The sequence below is a fragment of the Cyprinodon tularosa genome, unplaced genomic scaffold (genome assembly GCF_016077235.1).
Source record: "Cyprinodon tularosa strain WSP-4 unplaced genomic scaffold, ASM1607723v1 ctg1248, whole genome shotgun sequence".
NCBI classification, from domain to species: Eukaryota; Metazoa; Chordata; class Actinopteri; order Cyprinodontiformes; family Cyprinodontidae; genus Cyprinodon; species Cyprinodon tularosa.
Genome location: NW_024038057.1, coordinates 42,501 through 58,331, shown reverse-complemented (window position 1 = coordinate 58,331; position 15,831 = coordinate 42,501). Strand labels below are relative to the sequence as shown.

Sequence of the window (15,831 nt, the reverse complement as noted above, 5' to 3'; positions counted from 1 at the left end):
GATGATCATTCTCCTTTCCAGAGGTGAGAAAAAACACTTTATATTTATATTACTCTTTGCTTTAATTAAGCCAAGGCAAACTGCATGTAATCACTTAGACAGTCATTTGTGTTTTTGTTCAGTTGTAAAAACATTTTTATTTTTATTTTTGCAAAAGGTAAGGTTCAATTGTTTATGGGGGTTCAAATTAAATGGTTTCCTGAAATTTTTAAGCTTAGATTTTGAATGTGTTAGATTTTAAACGACTTGAATGTAGTAAATATGTACAATACACTTTATATAATATTTTGCTTTGTTTGTTTTTATTTTGCTTTTTTTTATCCATGTTGCAGACATCCTACCTTTTTGACAACCAGCTCTTTGCATTAATAAAAGCAGGTTTCCTTCTAAAACAGAAAAAAAGAAAAAACAGCCTATATTATATTTGGTTTGATTATTGTATTTTTTTAACAATTGTTTTATGGTAAGCTTAACAGGGGAAAGGGAGTTGCTTAGTCATCTTGACTTTCTGAAACCAGGCTCTGTAGTATTTGCTATGTATGGCAAGAATTTGTGTGAAGAGGAAATAATATATGACATTTTTGCCAGTTCTGCCTTTGTCTGATAAAGTAGAAAATGTCAGCAGTTTGTCTAACATATTTGTATGTGTATATAAATTTCAGGAATTAACTCAGAACTTGGTAAGTATTCAACGTGTATTTCCTAGTTTTAGAAAACTGCAGAAAAACATAACGTAATAGAATCTCTGCATTTCCTTGTAATTCTGTTTTTTTTTCCCTGTGAAAAACAAAAACAATAAACTCAAACTTTAGATCTCTTTAAATGATAAAATTGCGTATAGGATTTATTAGATAGATCTACTCACAAACGTTTTTAGATGGTTTAAATGTCTTTACATGAAAAAATGTCAGTGTTATTTTTTGGGGGTTTTGAAAGAAATTCTAACAAAAGTAGAGGATTTTGCAAGATGGAAGGAATTTTCTTTATGGTTTAAAAAACCACCATATGTTTGTTTCTAGCCTCTTATTTCTCCGAAACACCTTTTGAATTATAATACCTTTCACTTGTTTGTCTGTATGGCTATTTAATAATTAAATTATGACACCCTAACTGTAGAGTTTGACCACTATTAGACCAGGTTATTTTTGTGTTATCTTGAACCTAGATGAAATGAAAAGCTCAAGTATTACACTCATTATATTATTGACAAAAGTAAAGGAGTAAAAATTCAAAAGACAAACAAAAAAAAAGGATTTGAAGTAGGTTAAAAATGATAAGCACTGAAATACCTAATAGCGGTTGTTTTTTAACATCAACTTTAAACATGTTTTAAAATTTATGTTTTAGACCCCAACTTAATAGTTGATCTAGTGTAATGTCATGCGCATATATCATAATCCATTCCCTATATAATAATAGTGTTGGTCTATCATATAAAATCTTAGTAAAATGCACAGAAGTTGGTGCTTGTTAAATGAAAAATTAATGCCTCTATGAGACACTTAATATTAGTTTGAAGAAATATTGTTTAGAAAATGTTTATTAACAAAAGCATTTGTCTTGAGTCAGTTCATTTTAGCGTATTTAATATTTAAACTACCACATTCTTACAAAAATGTGCAAATGCCATGTGTCCTGTCACTAAAAACGAAAGTTTCAACTAAAAGTGACATATTTCCATAAGAAATTAAAAATGACATGATAACCATTTGTTTCTGATTTTGTCAATGCTGTCAGCCTGTGCCAGGTCTCCAGTCACTAGCGGGATTTTAGGAGGGGGCCAAGATGGCTCTCCAGGAACTTGGCCTTGGCATGTCATTTTTACACATCATGACTCAGTCTTTTGTCAAGGCTCCCTGATCACAGATGAATGGGTTTTGACAGCTGCTGAATGCTTAAGACGGTAAGCAACTGTGGTTTGGTGTTTTTGCTTGTCATTAGGATTATAACGTTGCACTGTAACTAACAGGTGGTAATATATCTTATTATATTGTCTTGTGTTTCAGCATCATATCCCTATCATTTACACTTTTTATTTTTGTTTCTTAAACATGTTGAAATATTATTAAAATAACTTTTTTATTGATTTAGTCAAACTGCTTTTTAGACTTCCCCAAGCCACTAAATTTCACTAAGTCAGTTAAGCAACAGAGTAAAGCTTGATCTCCAACTATTAATTATTGACTTGTAGGCAATAGAGGTAGACAATAAGCTTCTACTTAAAGGAATAGTACACCCAAAACATGATTAGCCTTCATTTTCTACTCACCCCCATGCTGAACAACAACCTGGAGTACTTTTTTGATCTCAAATGCATCTGGAGATCTGGGAGGCTTCTTGCTGTCTGCTGACATTCAAATAATGGAGGTCTATGGTGCCCGAGACAGAAAGGTCCATAAAAGTCCACAAAAAACGTGTCAATATTCCTCCATACTGCTCGTCCAATGTATTCCAAGTGTCCTGAGTGGGTAGCATCCAGAATTTACTCGAAACGAAGTCATTTAGAATGTTTTTAGAGCATAAACAGTAGTGTATAGGATTTCCTGAAAGCGCGCACATGCGCGATCACGACGCTACGGAAGCCGGCAGACCAAGCCAGATGAAAGTGCGCATTCAGCATCTGCTCTTCCAATAATGCAAGCGTAGAAGAAGAAATGTGCCGTTTACCTGTGCAAAGAAAGAAACAACGAAAGAAAAATGTCTGAGGACTTCAGTGTTGAGGAAGAGCATGAGTTCTTTGCCGAGCTGAATGCGCTGGTTTGGTCTGCCGGCTTCCGTAGCGTCGTGATCGCGCATGTGCGCGCTTTCAGGAAATCCTATACACTACTGTTTATGCTCTAAAAACATTCTAAATGACTTTGTTTCGAGTAAATTCTGGATGCTACCCACTCAGGAAACTTGGAATACATTGGACGAGCAGTATGGAGGAATATTGACACGTTTTTTGTGGACTTTTATGGACCTTTCTGTCTCGGTCACCATAGACCTCCATTATTTGAATGTCAGCAGACAGCAAGAAGCCTCCCAGATCTCCAGATGCATTTGAGATATCAAAAAAGTACTCCAGAGTGTTGTTCAGCATGGGGGTGAGTAGAAAATGAAGGCTAATCATGTTTTGGGTGTACTATTCCTTTAATGTGATAATCAGTGGCATTACATTTATTCAAAGTTGTTTGTTCTTTCTTCTCTAAGATCTTACCTCAGTGGTGCGGTATTGCATTTGGGTGCAAACAACCAGTCAAGATTTGGGGAAGTAACTTGTAGAGTTGACTCAATCGTCTGCCATCAAGATTATGAAACTCATTATAATAACGGTGAGAACGACATCTGTCTTGTAAAGCTGTCAGCTCCTGTCAACTTCACGGACTACATCCAACCGGTCTGCTTGGCCTCAGAAGATAGCACTTTCTATGATGGAACTGCCAGCTGGGTCGCTGGTTTTAGCAGTAATGGTGGGTCTTATTTTTTATTTTTTTATAACAAGCAACAACATTTATTAAAACACCTTAGTTGGATTCCTTATAAAGATCTAATCTTTTAAAACTTTTTCTTTTAGAACACCCTTATTATCCTGATACTTTCCAGGTGGTTGATGTATCAGTGTTTGGGAACAATAAATGCAGCTGCTTCTACAGAAACCACTACTACTACCACAACATCCGTTCAATAACAAAGAACATGATGTGTGCTGGAAGTGAGAATGGATCGAAGACTGCATATTATGTAAGTACCGTTTTTTATTAAGATTTAATTTCTATTGTTGTTCTTTTTGATTTTATAAACAAAATTAAAATCTCTGAAATGCACTTGAGTCAGTTCTCTCATTTGCCTTGTTAACAATCTCATATTAATGATAGTGATGGCCATTTTATAACCTGTCTGTAGAGGACCTACATTTTTTGAAAGTTGGTAATATCTACATTAACTTTAAACCTCTTTTACTAGGGAAATAATGGGGCAGCTCTAGTGACCAAAAAAGACTCCATCTGGGTCCAAAGCGGGATTGTGGGTCATGTTTATGATCTCCGTCGACCCACTAGCTACATTCGTGTGTCCCAGTACCAGAAATGGATCAGCGACAGGGTCACTGGCATGGAACCAGGATTTATTACCTTCACCTCCCCAGGCAATGACACCGACTTGAATTTCACTTGTCCCACAATACCACCTACCACTCCCTATCCTTATTCCACAAATTACCCTCATACCACACACCACCCTCATGCCACACATCACACTGACTACCCCACTGATGACAGCATATCTACCAGTAGTACAGCCCCCACTCCCTGTCCTCATCCCACACATTACCCTCATACGACACACTACCCTCACCCCACACATCACACTCATTATACCACTGATGACAGCATATCTACCAGTAGCACAGCCCCCACTCCCCATCCTCATCCCACACACTACCCTCATACAACAAACTACCCTCACCCCACACATCACACTCATTATACCACTGATGACAGCATATCTACCAGTAGCACAGCCCCCACTCCCCATCCTCATCCCACACACTACCCTCATACAACAAACTACCCTCACCCCACACATCACACTCATTATACCACTGATGACAGCATATCTACCAGTAGCACAGCCCCCACTCCCCATCCTCATCCCACACACTACCCTCATACAACAAACTACCCTCACCCCTCACATCACACTCATTATACCACTGATGACAGCATATCTACCAGTAGTACAGCCCCCACTCCCTGTCCTCATCCCACACACTACCCTCATACGACAAACTACCCTCACCCCACACATCACACTCATTATACCACTGATGACAGCATAGCTACCAGTACTACAGCCCCCACTCCCCATCCTCATCCCACGCACTACCCTCATACAACAAACTACCCTCACCCCACACATCACACTCATTATGCCACTGATGACAGCATAGCTACCACTAGCACAGCCCCCACTCCCCCATCCTCATCCCACACACTACCCTCATACAACAAACTACCCTCACCCCACACATCACACTCATTATACCACTGATGACAGCATAGCTACCACTAGCACAGCCCCCACTCCCCATCCTCATCCCACACACTACCCTCATACAACAAACTACCCTCACCCCACACATCACACTCATTATACCACTGATGACAGCATAGCTACCACTAGCACAGCCCCCACTCCCCATCCTCATCCCACACACTACCCTCACCCAACGATTTACACTCACTATAATACTGATGACAGCATACCTAGCAGTAGTACAGCTCCCACTCCCCATCCTCAGCGCACACACTACCCTCACTCCACACATCACACTGACTATACCACTGATGACAGCGTATTTGGTGGTGGTAATGCCGTGGTTCCCATCACTCACATCTCTCTGTTTTTGTTCTGCTTATTCATGTATTTGTAGACAGCACAGAAATGTAGCTTAAATGGATTAGTGACAGACTCATTAGCATGGAACCAGTCTTTGTTACCTTCACCTCCCCTGGCAATTACACCGACTTGAACATCTATTCCACACTACCCCCTACCACTTACACTACCACTCTCTATCCTTATCCCACACACTACCCTTAACCCACACATTACACTAATTATGACAGGGAATCTGCCAGTGGTACAGCTCCCACTCCCCATTCTTATCCCACACACTACCCTTATACCAGACACTACCCTTACGCATTCATTAATTTAAATAAATTCAGTTTATTTCTATAGTAGCAATTAACAACATGTCATCTCAAGGAACATTATGTATTTAAAGTTTTCTTTCTAAGGAAAACCAGTTGATTGCACCAACTCATTGACCTGAAGGCCATCCCTCACACTAGGCATGCTTGTAGCAACATTGGAGAGGAAAAATCCCTTTTAACAGGAAGAAACCTCCAGCAGAACCTGGCTCAATGTGAGCGGCCATCTTCCCTGGCCGACTTTGGGATCAAGGCGACAGAAGCAGACACAAATTACACTCACTATACCACTGATGATAGCATATCTGCCATTGGTACAGCTCCCACCCCCCATTCTTATACCACAAACTACCTTTACTTCATACATCACATTAGTACCACGGATGACAGTATATTTGCCGCTGAGGTTCCTGTAACTCACATCTTCTTTCTATTCCTATTCTGCTACTACATATCTTTTTTGGTGGCATAGATATTTAACTTAGCACTTATTTAAGCTGCACTCTAGATATTTACATTCAAATCTTGCCTCCTTGATATGACAATATGTCAAATAGTGACACTGTACTGCTCTGGACTGTTTCTCTGAGGTAGTTTCTTTTTATAAATTAGACAGAAAATTAAGGGTGATTTGGTCTAAGGATTAAATTTGGTAAAAAGTGTATTCTTTCCTTTTTCTATATATTTGGTTCCATATATAGGTTATTTTCTACCTTAACTGCAAATACAACATAAATCGTAAGGAAGCAGACAATAGGGTCATGATTTAATCCAATCAATTGTACAGTTTGATTGTAAAATATGTAACAAACAATGTAATAAGCACTATGATTGACTGTGATTTTATTTCAAATAAATTTGATTTTTATCAAGTATTTCTATATGCATTATTAATTTTACCAACCTCATAATTAAGTTTGGTTGGGTGGGGTGTTGGCCATTAATAAGTGTGGTGAGAGATTTAAAGAGGTAAGTGACTTCAAGAGGACCCAGGAAGATTTCAAGTGATAATCAACAAGAAGATTCTCATATCAAGGGTGCTTAAGAAAAACTATATATCTGTTTAAAAGCTATAGCATAAATATGTCCACAAAATTATGAATTAATCCACCTAGAATGAGCAAGTGAGAAAATCTTGGGCTTAGTTAAAGAACCTGTGTGGCTAACTGTAACAGACAGTTCTGAAAGAGTTGAAAAGGGAAAACTTTCCTTATACCAATATCAGAAATGACACATGGCAATACATCGTTAAACAGTCCACTCAATTTTGACAATCAAAGGGGGCAAGCCCAGCTAGTATTTTTTCGTTTATATTTTGCTAAGCTAAATTATAGTTTATTAATAAACACGGTTTAAAAAACAAAGTTTGTATTGCTAAAAAATGTGAGCTTGATAGGGAACTGAAAATTTCATGAACTGACACAAACTTTTTACAAGTGCAAGTACAACACCTGTTTTAATACCTTTTAATTATTGGCAGTTTACCTTTAATTACTCTTCACTATTCATTGTTAATAGTCAAACCATTCTTTTATCAGCTTACTCAGCTTAAACGATATGACACACTCAGTATCTAATGGTAAAACTTTGGAAGTTACATAGAAAATACATAACTATGTATTGTATGTAGTATTTAGAATAATTATGTTAATGTGATTTTTACAAAATTATTAAGGTGGGAATTAAGTTTAGGTCAAGATTAGGTATGAACCCATATTGATTTGGTTTAGGGTAAGAGTCACAGTTAGGCTAAGTTGCGCAAAGATAGTGAGAGAAGTTGTTGTGTGTGTGTGTGTGTGTGTGTGTGTGTGTGTGTGTGGCCATAGATTTGTTACCTTGTGAGGACTATTTCCGACAAATATATTACATGTAGGAGATGTATATGTACTTGTGGGGATGACATTTCCTTGATGAAATTTTCCATTCTTGGGATCAGAGTTATGTTTAAGCCTAATGTGTGAATGGAGTTTAGGTTAGGTTTATGGTTAGGCATGTGTTAGAAATAGTTAGGCCTACAGTACGGGTTAGGGCCATAGAAATGAGTGGCAAAGAGTCCCTATCAAGAGCAGTGTACACTGATATGCACTCATTGCTGTCACTGTGCTTCATGAACACAACACATCAGATTCATTTAATGTTTTTACAGTTTTTAAAATCGCTATGACAGAGGTTTCAATGCATTTAACAGGTTTTCTAAACTCTTAACGCACCAACACACCTAAACACCCAATTGGTAAAATGATTAATTTCATATTCATTCCATCCATCCATCCATCCATCCATCCATCCATCCATCCATCCATCCATCCATCCATCCATCCATCCATCCATCCATCCATCCATCATCTTCCACTTATCTGGGGTCCGGTCTCCTCAGCCACTTGGACCAGTCCTCCGGGGGAATCCCAAGGCGCTCCCAGGCCAGCCGAGAAACATAGTCCCTCCAGTGTGTCCTGGGTCTCCCTCTGGGCCTCCTCCCAGTGGAACATGCCTGGAACACATGATAATGATGCCAGGAGGCATCATTATCAGATGCCCGAGCCACCTCAACTGGCTCCTCTCAATGTGGAAGAGCAGCGGCTCTACTCTAAGTCCTCCCTGGATGACTGAGCACCTCACCTTATCTCTAAGGGCACACTTTCCTGTGTCAAAGACCCTAGCGACCCTCAGGACTACAGACCAGTCATGATTATCATGAAGACCTTCAAGAGGCTGGTCCTGGAGCAGCTAAGGCCCATGGTCAGGCCCTTCACTGATCCACTACATTTCACCTACCAGCCCCGCCTGGGAGTTGAGGACAGCATCATCTTCCTACTGAACAGAGTCTACAATCATCTGGACACGCAGGCCTGTCAGAATCATGTTCTTTGATTTCTCCAGTGCATTCAACACCATCTGCCCGGCTCTACTTGGTGATAAGATGACAGAGATGCATGTGGAGGTGCCCATCATGTCCTGGATTGTTGATTACCTGACAGGCAGACCATGTATGTACGCCTACAGAACTGTGTGTCTGACAGGGTGGTCAGCAACACTGGGGCCCCTCAGGGGACTGTCCTCTCCCCCTTCCTCTTCACCCTTTTCACCTCGGACTTCAACTATTGCACCTTCATAAGTTTTCTAATGACTCAGCGATTGTTGGCTGCACTGAAAAGGGTGAGGAGAGTGAATACAGGACTGTGGTGAGCTACTTTGTCACTTGGAGTGAGCTGAACCATCTGCAGCTCAAGGTGACAAAGACCAAGGAGTCTTAGTGGATCTGAGGAGGACAAAAACACCTGTGACCCCTGTTTCCATTCAGGGGGTTCCTGTTGACATTGTGGAGAAGCATAAGTACCTGGGAGTGTACTTAAACAATAAGTTGGACTGGACTACAAACACCGAGGTGGTCTACAAAAAGGACCAAAGCCGACTCTTTTTCCTGAGGAGGCTGAGGTCCTTTAACATCTGTGGGGCAATGCTGAGGATGTTTTATGACTCTGTTGTTGCTAGCACGCTCTTCTTTAGTGTCACATTCTGGGGCAGTGGGCTGAGGATTGCTGACAACAGCAGACTGAACAAACTTATCAGTAGGGCCGATGATGTTGTGGGGGAGGAGCTGGACACTGATGACCGTGGCAGAGAGGAGGTTGCTGCCCAGGCTTCAGTCCATCTTAGACAATGACTAACATCCTCTCCATGACACAATGGTCCAGCAGACGAGCTCCTTCAGTAGAAGACTCCTATACCCAGATGCACCACAGAGCGCCACAGGAAATCATTCCTGCCTGTGCTCATCAATCTCTACAACCCCCCCACCCCCTGAAATGGACATTCATTCATATATATATATATATATATATATATATATATATATATATATATATATATATATATATATATATATATATATATATATATATGAATATTAGTGCTGTCAAAATTATCGCGTTTACGCAAGGCCATTTTAACGGCGATAATTTTTTTAACGTGAGATTAACGCTATGTGGTTTTATGGTACAATTTTCCAAGTACATCCCGCTGCAGCCTGCGGAAAGGCGGGGCTATTTTCCCCCAGTGTATGCATTTCTCATAGGCTTCCAGAGCGGAGCTCTTCAAGGAAAAAAGACGCTCATACACTGGGTGACGCTAGTGCCTGTTCTTTAAGCCCCACCACCAACAAACAAGTTGAGTGTTTGGTAACTAGTAGCAACCTGAAATACGCTGAGAAAACAGATTACTGAGGTGAAATGGAATCTGCTACGGCACTCTTGCCATCTGTGTACGCCACAGGTCGGTATTGTGTGTGTGTGTGTGTGTGTGTGTGGGTGGGTGTGTCTGTGTGTGGGTGGGTGCTTGTGTGTGTGTTCTCATTTTTGTTAAGAGGCTGAAAAGTAACTTTCTAGAGAATAGACTACCTCCATCTAGTGATGTCGGTCTATTGATTTTGATGTATTGATTGAAAATTGTTCATTATTACCTTGGTTAATTAACATCTAATGTTAACTCTACTAAATTTTATAGCAGTAGGGTAAAATGCTTGTCTTTGTTCAAAAGACTGTATTAACGGTAAAGACTGTCTTTTACATCAGCCTGTTTTCAGGGCCTTTTTTTTGGCTACATATTTGTTATTTTTGGCATAAATCAGTATCTGTGACCTGTTTTCATTTTAAAAAAACAACATTGGCACAAACCTAGCCTGTATGTATTTTTTTGTATGTCATCGAGAGTATTTAAATGATTTTCAATCAGGAAAAAAATGTGCGATTAAAATGCGATTAATCGCGAGTTAACTCAGGCATTGATGCGATTAATCGCAATTAAAAAAATTTAATCGATTGACAGCACTAATATATATTATATATATGTATTAACGTATTTCTGATTCTGACTACGAAGAAACCTCATTTCAGCCGCTTGTGTCCGGGATCTTATTCTTTCAGTTCATGACCCAAAGCACATGACCATAGATGAGGGTAGGAACCAGAGTGCGAAATACGGGGGGTCCGGGGGGGCTCGACCCCCCCGATTAACCCATGAGACCCCCTCAAAACCTCAAAAGCAAAATTTAAGGGGAGTCTTAAATTGTGTCAAAAAAAATGTAAATAAAATGTTCTGGCTCCTTAGGAAGCCATTGCTCATATTTGCGTATTGTTTCTAAATTATATAATATAAGCTTTCTTATGTATAATATTTGATATAGTCTTATTTTGAAAGCACCGGAAGTTCAGCAGTTGGTGTCTTCCTGTTTAACGCGTAAACACTGCATAGCTAAATCTGTTCTCTCTGAGCTGCGTTTTTGGCCAGTACAGCATGTAATTTGATGTGAAGGGTGTATTTCGTTTATGTACATATAGTACTATGTTTCATGTTGTGTTTGGAGGTTTATTGCAAGAAAAGTCTCCGAGAAGAGAAGTTTAAAAAGACACTAGCATACGCGCTAACTGGCTGTTAGCGATGCCGCTAGCTAGCGGCTAATGTTAACATGTTGTTTGTGTCAATATATGTTTCTGTGCATATTCAGGGAATATTTTGAGTTTATTTTTTAGGAGAATTGTGCCTGTTTATTTGGAATTGTGCCTGTTTACACAAAGACTTATGCACATTATTTGTTTGTTGCAGTTTTACCATTCATTCATCTATCCACACCAGCTAATAAATCCAAAGAAAAGGCTTACGGTGTGGTTTTTGGAAATGATGGTTATCTACCTGCTAAGCTAAGAGTGAGGGCAGGACAAAAATAATTTTTTTGTCGCTGATGGTCGCTTAAATGTTTTTAAGCTCAACATGTCCAGTATTAAAATTCAAAAACTTTATTCACAAATATGCTCGGTTTTTTTGTGAAGTGGAGCCAGCCTATCCTGTTCGCGTATTCAAATTAGCCATGTGCTTTTCTGCACGCGGAACAGATTGCGTGAAGACAGCAGGTCTTCACTCCTGTTTGTGGACCTCAACGGACCTCCTCTGGACAAATTCGACCCATTTCCATTCGTCAGAAACTGGATTAAAGCAGGACATGTGTGCATGAAAGAGAAAGACAGACAGACAGTCTTTGTGCATGTGTGTGTTTTCATAGACTGACTGTCTATTCAGGCTCTTGCCCACTCAGATTCACAGAAAGCTTCATCCACCAAGCTGTCAGGAAGCTGAGACCCCCTCAAAAAAAAAATCACTCTAGACAAACTCCTGCACTCTCTTGCACTACTATTAATACTATATTTATTTACTGTTCGCCCCACTGTAACTGTTACAAATGCTATATCTTACATAATTGGTAATAATAATAATAGTTTTTCTGCTGCCATTACCATCTGCCTTTTTGCACTAGCATAAGTATTGCATATTTTAATATTATTGTACATTTTATATTTTATTGTGAAATCGAATGTTTAAATTTTAGTATTAGGAACTGATCTTATCTGTTGTGCCTGTGCACTTTATCGGTTTCACTGTTGGTGAATAAGTAACGAACGTCCTCTCGAGTCCTTGTATGTCTGGTGAATCTGAAGAATTGACATTAAAGCTGACTTTGACTTTGAAATGTAATAGGCCTACTGCATATTGAGAAAATTTAGATTGGTATTGCACAACAAACGGGATATGGGGACCCCCCCGAATATTGACAGGTATTTCGCACACTGGTAGGAACGTAGATCGACCAGTAAACCTTTGCTTTTTGGCATTGCTCTCTCTTCACCACAACAGACCTGTACAGCGCACGCTTCACAGCAGATGGCGCACCAATTCTATGGATCTCCCGCTCCATCTTCCCCTCATTCGGGAACAAGACTGCAAGACACTTAAAATCCTCCACTAGGGGCAACACATCCTGCCCAACCCAAAGACGGCACTCTACCCTTTTCCGGCTCAAGAGCATGGTCTCGTATTTGGAGGCACTGACCCTTATCCCAGCCGCTTCACACTCGGCTGCGATCTGATCCAGTGAGAGCTGTAGATCATGCCCTGATGAAGCATATAGAACCGCATCATCTGCAAATAACAGAGATGCAATTTAAGGCCACCACCACAGATCCCCTCAATACCTTGGTTGCTACTAGAAATTCTGTCCAAAAAAATGTATGAACAGAATCAGTGAAAAAGGGCAACCTTGGTGTAGTCCAATGCAGACCAGGCTCTGACACCGGTCATACGGAGACGTAACAGCCCTTATTAAAAGGCCTAGTACTCCATACTCCCGGAGTACCTCCCAAAGGACCCCCAGAGGGACACGGTTGAATGCCTTCTCCAGATCCATGCAATGTTGCAGAGCCGCATTAACCAACACAGCCCCACAACATTCAGAGCCCTAAGGTACTCAAGTCGAATCTCATCCACCCCTGGGACCTGAAGAGTTTTTTTTTTACCACCTCAGTGACTTCAGCACCAGAGATATGAGAACCAGAGCCGGAGCCCTCAGGCTCTGCTTCCTCAATGGTAGACATGTTGGTGGGATTAAGGAGGTCTTCAAAGTACTCCACCCATTGACATAAAACATCACGAGTTGAGGTCAGCAGCACACCACCCCCACTATCAATAGTTTTGGTACTGCACTGCTTCCCCTCCTGAGACACGGGATTGTGGACCAGGATCTCTTCGAAGCCATATGGAACTCTTCCAACGCCCAAGTTTTTGCCGCAGTGATCAGCCGAGCCACCTGCCGCTTTGACTGTCGGTACACATCAGCTGCTTCTGGAGTCCCACAGGTCAATAAAGCCCAACAGGACTCCTTCCTCAGCTTGACAGCTTCCCTCACCGCTGGTGTCCACCAGCGTGTTCAAGGGTTGCCGCCGCAACATGCACCGACAACCTTGCAGCCACAGCCCGACTAGCCACCTCAATAATAGAGGCACGGAACATGGTCCACTCAGACCCAATGTCCTCCACCTCCCTCTGAACGTGTTCAAAGCTCTGCCAGAGATGGGAGTTAAAGCCACTTCTCACCGGGGATTGTGCCAGACGTTCCCAGCAGACCCTCACAATACCTCTGGGCCTACTAGGTCTGCCCGGCGTCCTCCCCCACCATCGGAGCCAACTCACCACCAGGTAGTGGTTGGTGGAGAGCTCCGACCTTCTCTTCACCCAAGTGTCCAAGACATACGACCACAGGTCAGATGTAACAACAACAAAGTTGATCATTGAACTACGGCCTATGGTGTCCGAGTGCCAAGAGCACATATGGACACCCTTATGCTTTAACATGGTGTTCGTTATGGACAATCCATGACTAGCACAGAAGTCTAACAACAGAACACCACACGAGGTCCGGTCAGGTGGGCCATTCCTTCCAATCACGCCTCCCCAGGTCTCACTGTCATTGCCTACGTGATCGTTGAAGTCCCCCACAAGAACCGTTGGGTGTTGCGACCGGTCGGCGGGGCTTGGTGCCAGGGGCGGGGCATGTTTCGGTGCTCTGTGGGGCCGGGGCGTTTCGGTCGGTGCCGTGGGCGGGCCGGTGTTCGGCGCCCGAACCAAACTTCAGGGTGGCAGGCTGCCGGCGGAGCCCGCGGACTTGTCCCCGCGGCGCCGGCATGGCGGTGGCTGGGGGGCTTCTTCGGGGCTGTCTCTCCTCCTCCCTTGGTGGGGGTCTGATTTCCGGGGCTGGCCCCTCCTTGGTGCCTTCGCTCTTGGGGTCCCTTTGGGCGCCTAAGGCTTTGGGTCTCCCGGCGCTGGACTCAATGCTCTGGGGGTGTGCCTTTTCAGCTCTCCACAACCACTATTGAGCATTTTTTCTATGGATAAACTTTACATAAACAAGTTCACCCTTACAAACAATTACAGGTGCTTGGCTCCAGGAACTTAGAGATTCACTTCCATACAGAAACCCCACATTCATATCTTCAGGTAACACATAGTACATGTCAGACTTAATAATATTACTTTAGCGATAGTTTCAAGGTGTTGCTTTATTGTATATCTCGTACCATGTCTTTCGGTTCTGCTGTTCTTTTTTCATTTCGTTACAGGTGATGAAGCAGACTGAAAATGTTTTGTCATTGTCTCCTTTCTATCTCTTCTTTCTTTCATCTATTCTCTTTTTTTTCTTCCCTTTCTTCTTCTGTTTTTCTGCTCTATTTACATTGGAGTGTCCATATAAACTGTAAAACTCCCTGCATAATTATAATAAAGCAATTTATTGTCATGATGGGTTCTAGGCGTCTAACCCACATGCAGAAACACACTTAGAGTCAGGGAAAAAGTTCAAAGGGTTTATTTACAATATGTACAATGATAGAAGGATGAACTGGTTCTGGTTCTTCGGACCGGTCATGGGGAATCACCACTGAGGAGGACAGAGCTGTTAGACAGGATCCAGGAAACTTGCAGTTTTGAGATGTCAGAATAGAGTACCTGTTCTGAGAGGGTTCTGATCAGCAGGGGGGAATCTTGTGAGTCCGGAGGCTTGCTGGCAGACCGAGGGCTGAGGGCAGAGGCAGAGACTGAGTGCAGGCAGGCAGATGGCTGAGGGCAGAGGCAGAGACTGAGGCAGATTCCACGGTGAGATTTTAATCTCCAAGGTTTCAGGTAAGTCAGGATCTGTGAGACAGAGACAAACAGGGTCAGACAAGTTTCGGAACAAACAAGGTTCAGATCTGGTAGGTTGGCTCAGGTTAGATCTACCATTACTGGCAAACACTCTGGCAGGGGAGTGTCAGTCTCCTCCTCCTTAAATAGTGTGTGGAGGTGAGCTCATACCCTCAGCAGGAAGATCTTTGGTGCCCTCTGGTGGACAAGCCTCCGGATCCCAACAGTACCCCCCCTCAACGACCGCCACCTGGCGGTCCAAAGAACCCGAAGGCCGGGAGGGGTGGTAGTCGTCAATCAGAGCAGGATCTAAAATAAAAGAACCAGGGACCCAGGTTCGGTCCTCCGGACCGTAGCCCTCCCAGTCGACCAGGTACTGCCAACCTCGGCCCCGACGACAGGAGTCTACAATCCGGCGAACAGTATAAGCAGGATGCCCATCAATGTCATGGGGGGGGGGGGGGGGAGTCGGACGGAGGGCAAAGCGGACTGGTCAGGACGGGTTTGATTTGTGAAACTTGGACGGACAGCAGAGGGACTCATAATGGACTCAATTTTGTAGGGGCCAATGAAACGGGGGGGACAATTTCTTGGTTGCTTAGTGGTTGGGCTGTTTGGCTGTAGTTTCTGATGA

General features: G+C 42.2%; 2 protein-coding genes across 2 annotated transcripts; one reads left to right on the top strand and one right to left on the bottom strand.

The window, feature by feature from the left end:
- LOC119777564 (acrosin-like) lies at nt 1–5,031 on the top strand. Its single transcript, XM_038276468.1, has 6 exons — nt 1–23; nt 663–680; nt 1,738–1,903; nt 3,193–3,452; nt 3,557–3,723; nt 3,946–5,031. The coding sequence occupies exons 1-6, from the start codon at nt 2–4 to the stop codon at nt 5,029–5,031; spliced, it is 1,719 nt and encodes a 572-aa protein (XP_038132396.1). The 5' UTR covers nt 1.
- Nucleotides 5,032–7,502: 2,471 nt separating this feature from the next.
- ccdc83 (coiled-coil domain containing 83) lies at nt 7,503–15,740 on the bottom strand. The gene is made up of 4 exons (XM_038276467.1): nt 15,716–15,740; nt 15,369–15,602; nt 8,041–8,187; nt 7,503–7,980 (listed from the first exon to the last, which is right to left on the bottom strand). Coding segments are annotated over exons 1-4 (408 nt in total). The 3' UTR covers nt 7,503–7,978.
- Nucleotides 15,741–15,831: the final 91 nt, after the last annotated feature.

Coding starts and splice junctions, on each gene's coding strand:
- ccdc83 (XM_038276467.1), bottom strand. CDS start 15,740: ATGAGTCCCTCTGCTGTCCGTCCAA. Junction 15,603..15,715: donor TCCCTCTGCTGTCCGTCCAA/GTTTCACAAATC, acceptor GCCGGATTGTAG/ACTCCTGTCGTCGGGGCCGA. Junction 8,188..15,368: donor CAAAGATCTTCCTGCTGAGG/GTATGAGCTCAC, acceptor CATGTGTTCCAG/GCATGTTCCACTGGGAGGAG.
- LOC119777564 (XM_038276468.1), top strand. CDS start 2: ATGATCATTCTCCTTTCCAGAG. Junction 1,904..3,192: donor GCTGCTGAATGCTTAAGACG/GTAAGCAACTGT, acceptor TTCTTCTCTAAG/ATCTTACCTCAGTGGTGCGG. Junction 3,453..3,556: donor CGCTGGTTTTAGCAGTAATG/GTGGGTCTTATT, acceptor TTTTTCTTTTAG/AACACCCTTATTATCCTGAT.